The sequence below is a fragment of the Apium graveolens genome, chromosome 6 (genome assembly GCF_009905375.1).
Source record: "Apium graveolens cultivar Ventura chromosome 6, ASM990537v1, whole genome shotgun sequence".
Classification (NCBI taxonomy): Eukaryota; Viridiplantae; Streptophyta; class Magnoliopsida; order Apiales; family Apiaceae; genus Apium; species Apium graveolens.
The window spans coordinates 303,336,501-303,352,762 of record NC_133652.1 but is presented as its reverse complement, the minus strand read 5'-3'; the positions used below and the strand labels follow the sequence as shown (position 1 = coordinate 303,352,762).

The 16,262-nt window shown below is 34.7% G+C and overlaps 1 protein-coding gene across 1 annotated transcript; it reads right to left on the bottom strand.

Moving 5' to 3' along the window:
* Positions 1-1,989: 1,989 nt before the first annotated feature.
* LOC141666352 (short-chain dehydrogenase TIC 32, chloroplastic-like) lies at positions 1,990-2,718 on the bottom strand. The gene is made up of 3 exons (XM_074472343.1): positions 2,474-2,718; positions 2,290-2,371; positions 1,990-2,175 (listed from the first exon to the last, which is right to left on the bottom strand). The coding sequence occupies exons 1-3, from the start codon at positions 2,716-2,718 to the stop codon at positions 1,990-1,992; spliced, it is 513 nt and encodes a 170-aa protein (XP_074328444.1).
* Positions 2,719-16,262: the final 13,544 nt, after the last annotated feature.

Here is a 16,262-nt window from a genome sequence, read left to right as displayed (position 1 = left end):
AGACATGAAGAAGAAATCTAATTGATGGAGAAGATAACACATTGGCACTACAATACAATGAGAAAAAGATGAATAAATAACACTACAACAAATGAATGTCAGTTTCCGGTAAGTTAAATTCAGACTGGACAATAATATATTAAGCAATAACTTAAACTTCTGAGAAAATTCACACAAACAAACTAATAAAATGCCACAAGTATGTCTAACAGCAGCAAGATAAATTTTATTCACAGGAAATCAAGAATCCCAAATCAATGAAAATTTAAAGATAATGGCTCCATTAAGCTGTGGAACTTTGCAAAGTTTTACGACATCACTCACAAAAAAATGCTCACTTATACATACATATATATTTTAAATAACCAAGTAAAAACTCATGACTTAATAATATGATATTATAAGTTATAAGATACCTAAAATGGCATCTGGTGCGGACAACTCTTTAGTAAAATTCAATATCCTAGCAGAATCAGTAGCTCTGGCACCCATTGTAGACTTCTGGACCTCTTTGGTTGCACTCTCATTAGTAGAAGTTGACATTTTCAATTTACTATAAGTTGAATCAGTGTTTTTCTGGCTTCTAATGTGAGCTTCTTTCTACATTAAACAGTTATAGAGAAGTACAATATATATGATATGATCTAGATTGCTTTGATAATCATATACAAATCTATATCAACTTCTATATACTATATCTGTTGTAATGTACTAAAGAAATACTATCAACAGTAACTCAACAGAATCATCCATGTTATTACTTGGTCCACAATTATGATCTGTAGGACTCCTAATGCCTGAGGAAAGCAAAGTTGGGTAATCAATCGGGTCTGTTCTCTTGGTTATTAAAACTTTTCCAGGAAAGCTGCGGCCTTTGAGCAACCTATACCAACATTAAATTGTAAAATTCATAAAAGGTCAATAAAAGTAAGTACCGAGAGTCTGGCGTTCTAAAGCCTTTCACACTTATCCAATATTCCACTAAAGAAAAAAGAAACATTTTCTACCCCGACAATAATGTCAACTTAAGTCTGACAAATAATTAAAATAGCAATCTAATTACTTGAACACGGTGAAGGAGATGATTTTTACAAATCATGTTAAGATCACACAAACAAAGAACATATAATGAAAACAGAATTCACGTACATCTATTAAAACATACACTACTAACATATTGAAGTAAACAATCAATCTAATAGTTAGTGTGCAAAGTAGCTAAAAGATCTGCAAACAAACCAACAATTTCAAAGATCAGGAACTAACTTTTGTATCCAGTGCCAAATAGCATGAAGTTGATTCTCCCTAAAACCAATAATAACTTGTCGTCAATCGCTTTGTAGGATAAATTATACAGGTGATTAAATTGAACAAATGAATAGAGAGAGAACAAACCTGTTCAATGTTTTTTAGTATGTGTACCATAACCTTAGTCATTATCCCTGCAATTGATATTCAGAAAATCATTAATATCAAAAATGCATTTTGCATAGGCTTATAAAGAAGCACTGTAAAGGCTTAGATACTTACAGTTTACTGCTCCACCATTGGCTGAAAAGAGATTGGTCGCTATAACTCCCGGATGAAGTGAGTTTGCAGTTATAACAGCTCCATCTTCCTGTTATAGGCATAAGAGATATTAGTTCATGCTCAACTCATTTACGGATCAATTTGGATATGTTTTACCTAATGGCAATGTTCAGTAACAGTCTGTCAATGGCATTGTTCTGAAATTATTTGATGATTCAATATTTTTAGCAATGCAAGGCCCTTCTTACATTAGAATGTTGAGAGGAAGACTGCGAGAAATATATGCTGAAGCAAATTTCTGGACCAAATTCATTGAATTAAGATCAATCTCCATGACATCAATTCTAGCATTGGGCATCTTTTTCAAGAATTCTTCTTTGAGTTTTCCACCAGCATCAACATTTCTCAGCGCCATCACTACATGAACACCGCACATCGATGTTACATGGTGCATTTGAATTAGATGAAATATATGAAATGATCATACCTTTTCTCATCGTTGATCTCATCAAAAACAATTCCTTCTTTGTCAACACCCCATCTGTGCAAGTCCGATGATAGATTAATAATTCTTCCCTCAATCTGGATTTCACGGGCTGTCTTTTTCATGGTGTCCAACAAAAGGTTCGTTAAAAGAAATTGACCGAAGGAAATTAAAGTAATTAAGGGTAACATTAGTTATAAGGTCATAATTTCTTATAAAAACTCACAATCTCCATCTGATCTATGTAATTAATCATAACTAGTACTGAACATACCCAAATGGTTGACCGAAAATACTTGTTCAATATTGTCTTTTGAAAACGTGAACTTGGCAGCAGGTATGATACCTGCATTGTTACTACGAAATCAACAACAGAAATATAAGTTACAGTCTGTCAATGGCATTGTTCTGAAATTATTTGATGATTTAATATTTTTAGCAATGCAAGGCCCTTCTTACATGCGAATGTTGAGAGGAAGACCGCGAGAAATATATGCTAAAGAAAATTTCCGTACTGAATCTATTGAATTGAGATCAATCTCCATGACATCAATTCTAGCATTGGGCATCTTTTGCAATAATTTTTCTTTGAGTTTTCCACCAGTAGCAACATTTCTCACTGCCATCACTACATGAACACCGCGCAAAGCGAGGACACGTGCAGTCCCTTTTCCAATACCATTAGTTGATCCTACTCGCATCATATTGATACAAATCCTTATCAGGCAACTCTGCAAAGAAATGGTTGGCTTCACAATGATGCCATATACACATATAAAATCTCAGATTTATAATAATCACAGTCAAACCTCACTCTCAAACTTTTAATCAAACAATTGGTATGCAATATACATATATAAAAATGATGTTGCTAGATACGTGTAAAAAACAATCAAATGTATATAACAATACAAACACATCATGTCATTCAGTAGTATAAAGGGTTATGAATAACATCTACATTTGCGAATGCAATTTAGAATGAACTAAAGACCAAAATAACAATTCAAAACCCTCACAGAACTTTTATCGAACGGTTAAAATGCAAAAAAAAAATGATATTCTTGAAAAATACAAACAACAACTTCAGTTGTATCTTAATAGATGATATTGCCCAAAAAACTTACATAGAATCTGCAAAATATGATTTGACGTTGTTGAATATATAAGTTAAAAGTTACATGAAAGAAAAAAGTGAAAGATCTAAAATATATTCATAGAATCTGTATACGTTAGAAAGAAGAAGATAGAGATACGGAGAGTGAAATTGTATAAAAACACAAGAAAGATGATAATTTGTTTTGAGATGGAAATCATACTTTATGTGATGCTCAAATTTCAAAATTCAAATTTGAAATTTAAAATTAACATTCAGCATCTTGAAATCTGGGATTACTGTATAGTACATGAGGCTTCGACCGGAAGAAACGTTGATAATATAGCTTCAATTCTTATAAATGAATGACAGTTAATGCAGTCAAGTGGGTGTATCGGTAGTTTTCAACCGGATATCAAGCAACACAGTGTAAAGTGGAGTATTTATCTGTGGAGCACTTATTCGTCTTTTGTCAAGACAGCCCTTAATACAAACCGTATAAATTACAGATTTAGTTAGGCAGTTTTGTAAACACGGCAAAAATTAGAAGGTTAGTAGGGTAACATTTAGGGGTAAAATCCTACATGCTTTATATATTAAAGTGATTATAAGTCACCAATATTATTGAATAATAAATAGCAAATAATCAAATAAAAAATCATAAAAATATTGGGATGTTACATTCTTCCATCCTTACAGAAATTCGTCCTCGAAGTTCAACTGGCGCACCTCTTCCTAAAAAAGGCGTATACAAACATACAACAGAGGAACACAAAGCGAATAACATTCTTAACTAACTATCTATTCTAAAGTCAACCCACACTCACAGGTGGAGTCTAAAGGTAACTCTAATGCTATAAGACTATCTTACAACTACCCATAATTCATACATCGAACCTAAATGTAAGTCTATAGAATCTTAAAACTCTAGCTCTGATGCCAACTTTAACAGCCCAACTAATTATGATTCCTCGAAATTATAATAAAATAACCAAACTTTATAATTTAAAATCCACTAAAATCCAATAAAACTTTACAAGTTCCCAAAAATCCAATGACTTACAGTTCTTGAAATAAATTCAATTGAGGTTACAAAATATCCAATTGACGAGGTTAACCGAGTTGAGCATATAAAGGTTGTTGGTAAGGAGCAAGTTGAAGAAACCAAGCCACACATTGATTGCTTCAAACTGTTGAGGATCATAAAGTGGTTAATGATTTTATTGAGGTTGAGCACATTGACTTCATTATTTCGGAATATCTGCCTACGCTACCTTCGCTTCCTCCTTTGTCAATTTTCAGAGTTCTTTGACCTCAACCATTTTTCTGAAGAACATGAAGTTCATCTTGGTTCCATCTCATCCAGTACAAGAAAATTGGTCTTTACTGTTGGTTAATCTCAAACATGTTTATATCTGTTTGTCTTAGTTACAACATGCATGATTAGATAGTTTCATTTGAATAAGTCATATAGGAGTTGCTACTTTCTAGGATCACGTAGACTCACGAAATAAATGGTCAGGTAGTTTAGTTCCACTAGGAGTTTGTTGGGAGCATGGCCTGTTTTGTAGGCATGTCTTTGTAGTGCATTTCTTTTGTATAAGTATTGCTTTGTTTAATGAAAATCGCAGGTCTTTTGATAGGCAAACACTCTGAGTATTACTTCTACATTAAACAGTTTATATATATATATGTATGTATCGTGTTTAAAAAACAAGAATTGGTATCAGAGCGTATGATCTTTGTGAATGTCAAAAACTCAAACGATGGATACTGGTAAAGGCAAGAATGGATCGATAGGACTTTCTTATCCAATGTTGGCAAGGAATAATTACACCACCTGGGCCCTAACGATAAAAATATTTATGGAGGACTAAGGTGTGTGGAATGCAGTGTCACCGAGTGATGAGAAGGTTGTCATTGATGTCAGGAATGATAAGATCGCAATGGCCATGATGTTTCAGGGGCTCCCTGAGGATATGCTGTTATCTGTGGCTCAAAAGAAGACTACCAAGGAGATTTGGGAGGCTGTCAATAACTTGTGTCAAGGGTCAGACAAAGTGAAGGTTGCACTTGTAAAGACTCTGAAATCAGAGTTTGAAACAATATCAATGAAGGAAAGCGAACAAGTAGACGATTTCTACATGAGAATCAATGGTTTAGTCACAAACATTCGAACACTTGGTGAAGAGATGAGTGAGTCGTATGTTGTCAAGAAATTTTTGAGGTCTGTTCCTTCAAAGTTTCTGCAAATTACGTCCACAATGGAGCAATTTGGTGATCTCGACACCATGACTATGGAAGAAGCTGTGGGCTCACTCAAGGCACACGAAAAACATCTAAGGGGTAAAAGTGACAACAGTGAGAGTCAGCTTCTGTTGACAAAAGAGGAATGGGAGAGACGAGAAGGAGGTGAAGAAAAGCTTATGTTAACCAAGGTGGAGTGGATGAAACATACTAACACTGGAGGAACCTCGAATTACAGAGGAAGGGGCGTGACAAGAGCACCGTGAAGTGCTATAACTGCCACATATATGGTCACTATGCCTCTGAATGTCGTAAGCCAAGAAGAAATCAAGATACAAAACATGAGGCCAACATGACAATGGTGAGTGATGATGAGCCCGCTCTGCTCCTAGCCAAACATGTTAAGGAGGAACCAAAACTGAAACTATTACTTGAGGAACGTGTAGTGCCGTCACTGTTGCCAAAGGTTGGGGGCAAAGATAGTGAATCAAACATTTGGTATTTGGACAACGGAGCTAGTAATCACATGACAGGTTTCAAATCCAAATTCTCGAGTCTAGATGAAAGCATCACGGGGGAGGTACGGTTTGGAGATGGCTCGACCGTGAGAATTGAAGGAAAGGGGACAATTATGCTACTGTGCAAGAATGGCGAGGAAAGGACATTAAACGAGGTATTTTACATTCCGAGTTTGCATAATAATATAATAAGCTTAGGTCAAATGTCTGAAAATGGTGATAAAGTGGTTATTAGAGGTGAATATTTGTGGATTTTTGATAAACAAGAGCGATTATTGATAAAAGTGAAGCGGTCACCAAATAGGCTATATAAGATAATTATTAAAACTAGTAAGAATGTGTGCTTGATGTCTGTGAGTGATGAGGTTTCAAGCTTGTGGCATAAACAGTTGGGTCACTTAAATTATAATGTAATGAAATTGATGTGGAAGCACAAAATGGTACATGGCCTACCGAAGTTGCATGCCTTAAAGGGAGTGTGTCAAGGGTGTATCATGTCCAAGCAAACGAGGAAACCAGTGCCAAGCAAAGCAAATTTTAATGCTCAAAATGTGTTGGAATTAATTCATGCTCAAACATGTTTATATCTTTTTGTCTTAGTTACAGCATGCATGATTAGATAGTTTCATTTAAATAAGTCATATAGGAGTTGCTACTTTCTAGGATCACGTAGACTCACGAAATAAATGGTCAGGTAGTTTAGTTCCACTAGGAGTTTGTTGGGAGCATGGCCTGGTTTGTAGGCATGTCTCTGTAGTGCATTTCTTTTGTATAAGTATTGCTTTGCTTAATGAAAATTGCAGGTCTTTTGACAGGCAAACACTCTGAGTATTACTTCTACATTAAACAGTATATATATATATATGTATGTATCGTGTTTAAAAAACAAGATTTACCTACCAATTGTATATGTAGGTAAAATTACTATATTTGTAGGTAAATAACATTTACCTACCAATAAATTATTGGTAGCGAGTGGTAGGTAAAAGTTTGTAGAGAAAGGCCATTTACCTACATATCCATATATTGGTAAGTAAAATGTTATGGGCCCCACATGAGAACAAGTCATCAGCTGATGTGTTCTTGGCTCACGCCATGACTAGGATGGTCTATGTGGCGCCTTGTTGGCATGTCACGTGGTGCATTGTCAACGAGTGATATGGCGTAACATAGACAGTCGACGTGACGTCTTGTGATGTGACGCCTCAGCATTTATGTGACGCCATATCCTTGCGTAATTCTTGATTTTTACAAAACTCGTGGTCGAGTTTCTCTAACAAGGGGAGAGTGATAAGAACGAGAATAAACAATTAATATGTATATATATATGCTATTAATTAGTTTATATACAATTAGTGTAAAGATAAGGGTTTTATTTATATATATGGTTTATGTGGGGCTATGAGTATATTATTCAAGTAGTTTATTTATAATAAAACCCAATTATTTATAGGATTTCGTCCATTAGATTTAATACTAGGGTTTTATAGTATATATAAGTGATGTAATCCCCCATATTATTATGTAGTTTTGATTTTACACTTTTTTGGGGATAATATTGATTATTTATTCCTGGGATCGTTTAATTCATGGTTTTGATCTTTTTATCGTGTTTCGTTTAATAAATCATCGTTTCTACAAATATTGTCCTACATCATTAAACATACCTCTAAAGATAAAATTGGCTCCAATTAGATCACAACCCTATATATACTCGATATATAATGATTGCAAGTTAATTACAAAAATTTTAGTATAAATCATTTTTGATGAAGCTCCATACATATAAACTCCCTTGGTTGTACCTTCCCCTTCATGTAAATGGAAGTGTGGAACATATATATGTTATAGAAGGGCTCTTTCTCTAGCCTAGTAGTTCCCTTGCCTCCTTCATTGGTTGGGTTCAAGTCTTGTCATAGGCAGAGGTGGTTGTGTGTGTTATGTTTTCCATTATGGAAAGAAAGAGAAAGGAAGAGAATAGACATACATTTGCATTATTTAGTTTTTTAACAGTTTATTTAAATTTGACATCTAGATTGTTTGCAGGTAACAGGAATTCCTGTTGTGTTTGTTTCGACATTGGAGGGAAGGCTCCGAATAGCGGTAATGGATCAGGTAATTGATACCTACGGAAAGTGGTGTTTAAGATTGATAACTGCTCATCTTAACAGATGGCTACGGAAGGTTAGTACGTTGCAATCATCTTATAGCTTTTGTCTCCACTGGCAAATGATTTAACTAATTGGTAACATGTTGCGGTCTTGGGACAGGTTATGGGCACGCATTCTTGGAAGGATTCGGCTTCTCAGCCCAAGATCAAATATTTCACTCAAGTGAAAGCAAGACCACCTACCTTTGTTGCCTTTGTGAGTGGGAAGAAACAACTGGCAGATTCGGAACTAAGATTTCTTACTCGATCTCTGAAGGAGGACTTTAATTTGGGCGGCATTCCTGTACGTGTCATGCAGTGAATTGTTGTGAAAAATAATACAGAAAATAGTGGTAACAACAAGAGAACTGAATATACTGGTAAAATTGTTGAAAGACAGATGTCATCAGACAAGAGAGTTACCATCAAACCTTAAGAATCGCAAGTATTGTGAAATTTAAAGATTATATTTTCAATATGTTCATACAAATACCATCAAATTAATAGTTAAACCCACCCATTCCATATTGCCTTGTCAACTTCATGGCTACACAATATGTAACTCTAGGTTGCTTTGTGATCTGATCTGAATAGCTATAATTAGAGTCTTGGAGGTTGCTTAAAGAAATGGTCTATCTTGGTCTGTAGGATTGTACTTGATCGTATTACCAAGCTAAAGCATGACTACAACAATATGCATGTATCACCATGGTTCTTTATTTAGGAGTAGAGATGAAGCTGCCAAACGGAAGCAGTTGGCATAAATACAGCAAAAAGGAAATTTAACTTCAATTTTGCAAAAATTGTACATTTACAAGAGTTGTTTGCTTATCTCAAGTTCAAAAGGCTTATACTTCGACCCCAGTATATGAATGGTCTAGAATTATTTTCCTGTGCCTGCACTTTCTCATTTACAGTGTTTAGTCCAACAATAGTACTCAAGTAAGGCCTTCCTTTCAAGTAGAATATAGTTCAAAATTTATTCAACCTCTTGTAATTGTAGAAATCATGCTTTGATGAACATGTTCTCACATACACTTTACTGTATTGGACAAATTCCGAAAATAATTGTTTAATATATATATATATATATATGCTCATGGTTACATGGCAACCAAAATTAAAATATAAACCATATAACATTGATAAATAACATATTTACATTTTTATTTTACACAGCCCCTAGTGGTCCACTACATCATCTCTCTTCTCAGCTTCCCACCTCTTTCCCCCGCCATCCATCCTTCATCTTCAATCGAACCTAGCCACTCACCTCTTTCACTTCTCCTTCTTAATGAATCAAATATACCTCCAATTACAGTAAATCACCAACTTCTTTCACCAACAAGATTGACGATATCATCGATCTATGTAGAAAATATATGCTCATATATGTATCTTGTATATACTATTTGGCAATCTTCATAATACAATTTGATGATTTGTGTTATGATAATTAGTGAATGTCTTCATACTGATTAAATTATAGATACGGTGATTTATTTCATAAAATATTTGTTGGTAATTGTCAATGATTTAATATTTCATATATATCCCCTCTTATGTCATAATAATCGTACAAAACTTCACTTACCAACACATTTGCGGCCTGTACATTCAACTATGATCATCTTCATCATTTCACATTATACAAGTTAGTGATATCTGTAATATATACAATGATTGAAGATGGATCAGAAATTTTAGTATTAGGTCATGGTGGCAGACGTAGATTGGAGATGGTGAGGTTGATTGACTAACTGAAATGTAAGATGAAGATGTTGATCATAGATGAAGTATGAGTTGTATTGGTGATATATACTGCTACTGTATGTATATCGAGCGTGTATTTTTTAAAATGTAATTGAGACTGATTTAATGGGCTGGCCATTCCAATTAGAAAGAATTTTGACAGTTTCTAGTTTCTATTATAAGGCTATTTTTATTTGAACAACGCTGTTAATCAAATAGAAACCAACTTAGAATGGAAACTAAAAACCCTTCCGGTCCATAACGTCTTTGCGTATCCCAACCCATTAAACATCAGAAGAACCCTCTTCTTCCATCCATGGGCCCTGCTGATAAGCGGCCTTCACCCGTTTCTCTCCCGAACGTTATTCAAAATGAACATAAGGAAACAATTATTCACCGACGCCGTATGCTTATCCATTTAATATATATATATATATAGAGAGAGAGATTTATTTTTTATCAAAAAAATCATATCAACGATAATCACTAAATTATTTAAATGTAAAATTATATTTAAAAAACATAAATCTTGGAATTAATAAAGTAGACTTTAATTAATACTTTGTATCTTGGAATTAAGATAAGTTAGAAGGGGGAGGGGTGGATAGCTTATCGCTTTTATAAAATTTAGAGCTTAACTTTTTAAAAGTTTATGTCTCCTCGTTTACTTTAACTACTTGTATGCAAGTATGTTAAGTGTGGAATATAAAGATACGAAAAGAAGGTAGACGCCACAGTCAATTTTATCCTGGTTCGCGGTGGCTAACTGCACAATCGGAGTCCACTCACCCCTAGTCCAGTCTCCGAGCTCCTCATCGGGCTCGAGATTTTCTCTACTACAAAGAAACTCCTCTATAGTAGGCAGAGAAATATATACAACTATTAATAAATCATAGAGCTTCACACACACGTAACCTCCTCAAAATAAATAGCTACAACCTAGTTAAAAGATCTATCTTGAAGCGTAACAACCTAGTCACCTTCCCAAGCACTTGCAAGATCTTGGGTAGACTTCTTTTCGGGTCTCGGATCTTAGATCTTAGGTCTCTGGTTTTTCCTTTTCCTCACGGTGCAATGGTTACTACCTCCAGGTTAGTACACCTAAGATTTGGGTCTTAGAATAAGGATCACGTCACTCCATTTCACCTCACTATAAAGAAACAATTACAATCTATAAACACACAAATATATTTGAAGATATATTTTATACGCACGCTATTATGTGTTTAAAGTAGATTGACATTCGCCACGTTAATATGCATTTGTGTAGTGCATAAAATATTATAAATGTTGTCAGGAAATGTCACACGAAGGACAAATCACTCAAAATAATGCAAGACACGTAAGTAAATATGAATGCACTTTTAAGTTCTATTCGGCAGAATATAAACAAGGAAAAGTCGAGTAGAATTAGTTAACTCGAATGGTAAAAAAACATTTACTATATCTTGCTTCTCACGTCCTTTAAAGCATGAATTCTTATATGAGTTAAGGACTATGATATACAAGACTATAACTTGCTATAAGCACTTTGTCAATAAATTTAAACAATCAAAATCTGACCAAGGCGACTGGCACTATTATTCGACCAAATATGTTAAACCGAATGATTTTCCGTCTCGTTTCTTTAAGTTCTTTTAAAAGATAAATTCGAAAGAGGGTCAAGGACTTAATAACACAAGACTATAGCTAGCTAAGGGGACTTGTTAAATGAATTAAACAAGTAAAGAAGACAGGAGAATTTTAAACAACCATATATACTAATTAGAATTTAGCACTAAAATATAAATATTAATATAGTTAAATTAAAAATCGCACGTGCATCAGACACAAGGTAGTATTTTATAAATAGATGAATAACAATATTATATAGTTGTCTAGATGATAAACATAAACTAAAAAAATTAAGATAAAAATGTCTTTTTATACAAATGAGTAGACACAATTTATTACTCATTTGAATTATGTAGCCGATAAGGTCTTATTAGTCACTCGATAGTTACAAAAGATTTGATAAGATTACAACCCATTTTTCACTAATAACCATCCATCGTAGTCTATCCGACCCATAGAAGTTTCTATATAGTCCATCGTAGCCTACACTGCTCTAGCAGTTTCTAGATCTTTCAAAACTCTTCAAAGTTTCTATATAGTCCATCAAATCCTACTATGCTCTAGCAGTTTCTAGATCTTTCAAAACTCTTGAAACTGCTTAATAAAAATCTAAATTCTCTATTCATTCATCCTACAATTCATACAACCATCTCTAATTTTCTCCCCCCTTAAAGCTCTATCCATGTCTATCATTTTTGTGACTTTTCAACATTCTTCAATTTGCTTAAATAATAATTCAAAGCATGCATTTCTTGATCGTACAATTGATACAATAAACTCTAAATTTTCCTCATTCTTTCTCAAAAAGTCTCTTTGTGTTTACAAATTTTACATTATAAAACATCATATAACTCTTGAAACATTTTATACACTAAAAATTAGATCATTTTTTTACCATTTTCTGATTATAATAAAGAACTCCAATACGGACCAAAAATGATGTCCCATCGAAGTGTTCACGCCAAGTTTGCTAATATGTTTTCAATATTTGCCTAATATCGTATATTGTCTACAAAATGTTAATCACCTTGACTTTTCCGGTTTGTATTGGTAAGTGATAACCTAACCAAATTATTAGAAAATTGATATGTATGCTTATGCTCATGATAGTTGCTTGTTGTTCGTTTGATTGGATTGAAATAAGCTAGACATCATATTTGAAATTACTTTTAAAATCTAGTTATACAACATATCTATCGATCTTATATTTTTTGCTTTGGGCTCAAGTTTGTTATGTTTTTTCGTAGACCCATAGTGGTTGTGACCTCATTGTAAATAGTTGTGTTTCTATCAAATTTTTAGGTATCTACTGAATTTGGCTAAGTTCTAAAAATTATAACTCTGTAATTCGAGCGGGTTTTATTTTTTTCATTTTAAAAATATATTTATTGATCGAAAGAAGATCTTAAAATTATTAACACCTATACCATGTCACAGATTTGAAATCCGCTTTGATACGAGTTTTCATTCCAAAATGTACATATTTAATATTATATATAACTTGACATGATCCGTAATTTGTTCTTTATTTTAATAGTTACCTAATTTTTTTTGTTATATTATAATTTAAATGCGTATGATTTTTGCTATATGAAAAAATGTTCTGCCAATACCAAGTTCACAACTCCAGGTATGTGCTTACCCATAATTTTCTTTTAAATATTTATATTCATACCATATTTGTAGGTAATTTGTTAATTAATAGGTTACATGTGATATTAAATTCACAGTTTCTTTCAATATTTTCTTTCTAGTTTTGTTAAATATTTTAGTTTTTTTAAATACTGCCGGGTACTCGACTTTCTAGAATATCTCATTTCCTATATATTTCATTAAATTGATTTCACTGGTGTTATTTCTTTAATTTCCTTGGGGGAGGCATTTGGTTAATATAAATATATATCTTGTAATTTTGTAATGTTTCAAATCTAGCTCAATCGTTTGCCTTATAATGATCCTAATATTTTGAGTGTCTTTATCAATAAGATATCCATATATGAGGCTTGTTCTTATAGAAAATTTTTTGGGGAGGAGAATGGACATCGTATAATTCATTATTACATGGTTTCCACTTCTCCAATTCCACTCCTTGCTGTTGTCGGCATTGAAATAAATGACGGGCATTTTAGTGTCCTTTTTTAATTTATAAACCCACTTTAAATCAATTGCTTTCTTTCCCGGTGGCAATTTTGTCAAGGCTCATGTGCCATTTCTATCAACCGCCTCAATTTCCTTCTCCATAGCAAGTCTCCATTCCTGCTTCTTAGAGGCCTGAGTGTAGTTTATGGGCTCATCTACCCCCATCAGCATTAACTCATCCGTCAACTCCACTTCTACTGTGTCATCATATATGTCTCTGGTGCTTCTGTGCCTTTGCCTCACAGGTTCAGTTTCAGTGCTATCACCAGAGTCTTCAGGGCTTATAGTTGAAGTTGCTCATGAGTGCTCATTACCATCACTGTCTACTACATTCCCAGAAATGTATGATCCGTCCGTCTCACCTGTGCTCGAATCAGCTACAGTCTCTGTCTCTGTGGAATCACCTGCTGCTTTCGTCTCAGTAAAATGTGATCCAAAAATAGTGAAATAATTTTTCTTTGAGTGTCCTTCGTCTTCTTTTTCGATTTGGGACCAGTTTCATGCTTTATTTTCTTCAAAGACCACATCACGACTTACACAGACTTTCTTAATGATTGGGTCATATAGGCGATACGCCTTTGTTCCAGGTTCTTTCCGCAAGTTTATCACAATTCGGCTACGATCATCCAACTTTGTCACTTGTGAACTAGGAACCTTCATTTAGAGACACAGCCAAACACACGTACATGCTTTATATTTGGTTTATTTCCCATCCATACCTCATAAGGTGTTTGATTTGACAATGCTCGAGTGGGTAGACGGTTTAAGATGTATACTGAATGATGTACGGCCTCCCACAAGAATAATGGTAGTTGCATCAACTTCAAGAAGCTCCTCGCCATGGCCACCACTGTCCTATTACGCCTCTCCACCATACCATTTTGTTATGGTATGTACGGGGCAGTGTAGTGGCATAAGATTCCATCCTTCTCACAGTATGTATTGAACTCTTTTGAGCAGAATTCCCCACCTCTGTCCGTGCGAAACACTTTTATCTTTTTTCTGACCCAGTTTCAACTTGAGCTCTAAAATGTTTGAAAGCAGTAAATGCCTCATCTTTACTTTTCATGAAATGTACCCACATTGCCCTGCTGTAATCATCGACCAATAATAGGAAGTATCTGTTCCCTCCTGATGTTTCTGGCATTATAGGGCCGTAAATATCACCATGAACCAGCTCAAGAGCATATGTCGCTCTATAACTTGCCTGAGATGGAAAAACACTTCGGGTCTGCTTTGACATTAAACAATCTGTTCAAACTTTCTTTGGTTGTGCTAGCGTGGGAATACCATCAACCATTCTATTTTTTGATAGCAAAGTCATTGCTTGAAAATTAATGTGACCAAGACGACTATGCCATAGCCAAGAAATCTCATCTATCTTTGATATCAAAAATTCAGGTTCTGGAGATTCTAAGACAATTTTATATAGTCTATTTGAGGATCGTTTAACTTTCATAAGCAGCACACCCTTTTCATCATAAATCCATAAATAAATACCACTCATAACAACTCTATTTACACATTCAGATAGTTGTCCTAAACTCAGAATATTGTTGCACAAATCAGGAATAAAATATACCTCTTTGAATGCTCGTTCCTCGCCATTTTTGCATTTGAAAATGACTGTACCCTTCCCTCAAATGCTTACGGGTGAACCATCACCAAAACGCACCTCTCCGGTCACCTTTTCATCTAGTTCAGTAAATTTAGACCGTTGTCCTGACATGTGGTTACTAGCACCATTATCCAAATATCAGATATTAGAGCTTACTTCCTTGTGTTCAGTACCGAGAGCCAACCTGGGTGTTGTGTATTTCTCATTCAGTAAAACTTTCTTCTCCACACACGCAGCCATAAGCAAGACTGGTTCATCATCATTTATTTGTGTCATATTCACTTCTAATTTCTGTTCCTTTTCAGGTTTTGGTTTGCGGCACTATACTGCAAAATGGCCATATGCCAAACAGTTGAAGCAGCATATTTTGCTCTTATATCTGCCACCACGATTCCCACGATAATCTCCACCATTGTTACGTCCTTTGAAGGATGATTTCCTTAACCATTCCTCCCTTGTAAGCAGCAGTTTCCCTTCGCCGGCTTCTCTTTTAACCCACTCCTCTTCCGTGAGTAATAACTGGCCACTACTGGGTTCACTCGAACCATCAAGCCTCTCTTCATGGGCCTTCAGTGACCCAACCGCTTCCTCAACTGTCATACTCTCCAAATCTCCATAATGTTCGATTGCGGAAGTGATTTGTAAAAACTTAGCTGGAGCTTCCCTTAACAATTTCTTTACCACATAATTCTCTTCAATGGTCTCGCCTAATGCCCTGATGTTTGCAACCAAGCCATTCAATTTCATAAAGAAATCGTCGAGTTTCTCTGTATCTTTCATTTTAATTGCTTCGAACTCTGATTTTAATGTCTGGACCTTTGCTTTCTGGACGCGATCAGCACCAAGGCATATTGTCTTTATGGCGTCCCATGCTTCTTTAGTTGTGTCTTTTTCTGCTAACGATAACATCATATCTTCCGGAATTCCTTGGTAAATCACAGCTAAAGCCATTTTGTCGAGATGTTCTTCCACAACAGCCTTTGGATCTTTGGGTTCTATAGCATCCCACACGGCATGAGCTTGTATATAAACTTTCATTTTCATATCCCAGGCTGTGTAATTACTATGAGCCAGCATTGGATAGTTTTGTGTCACTCTTGCTTCTTTGACTTTAC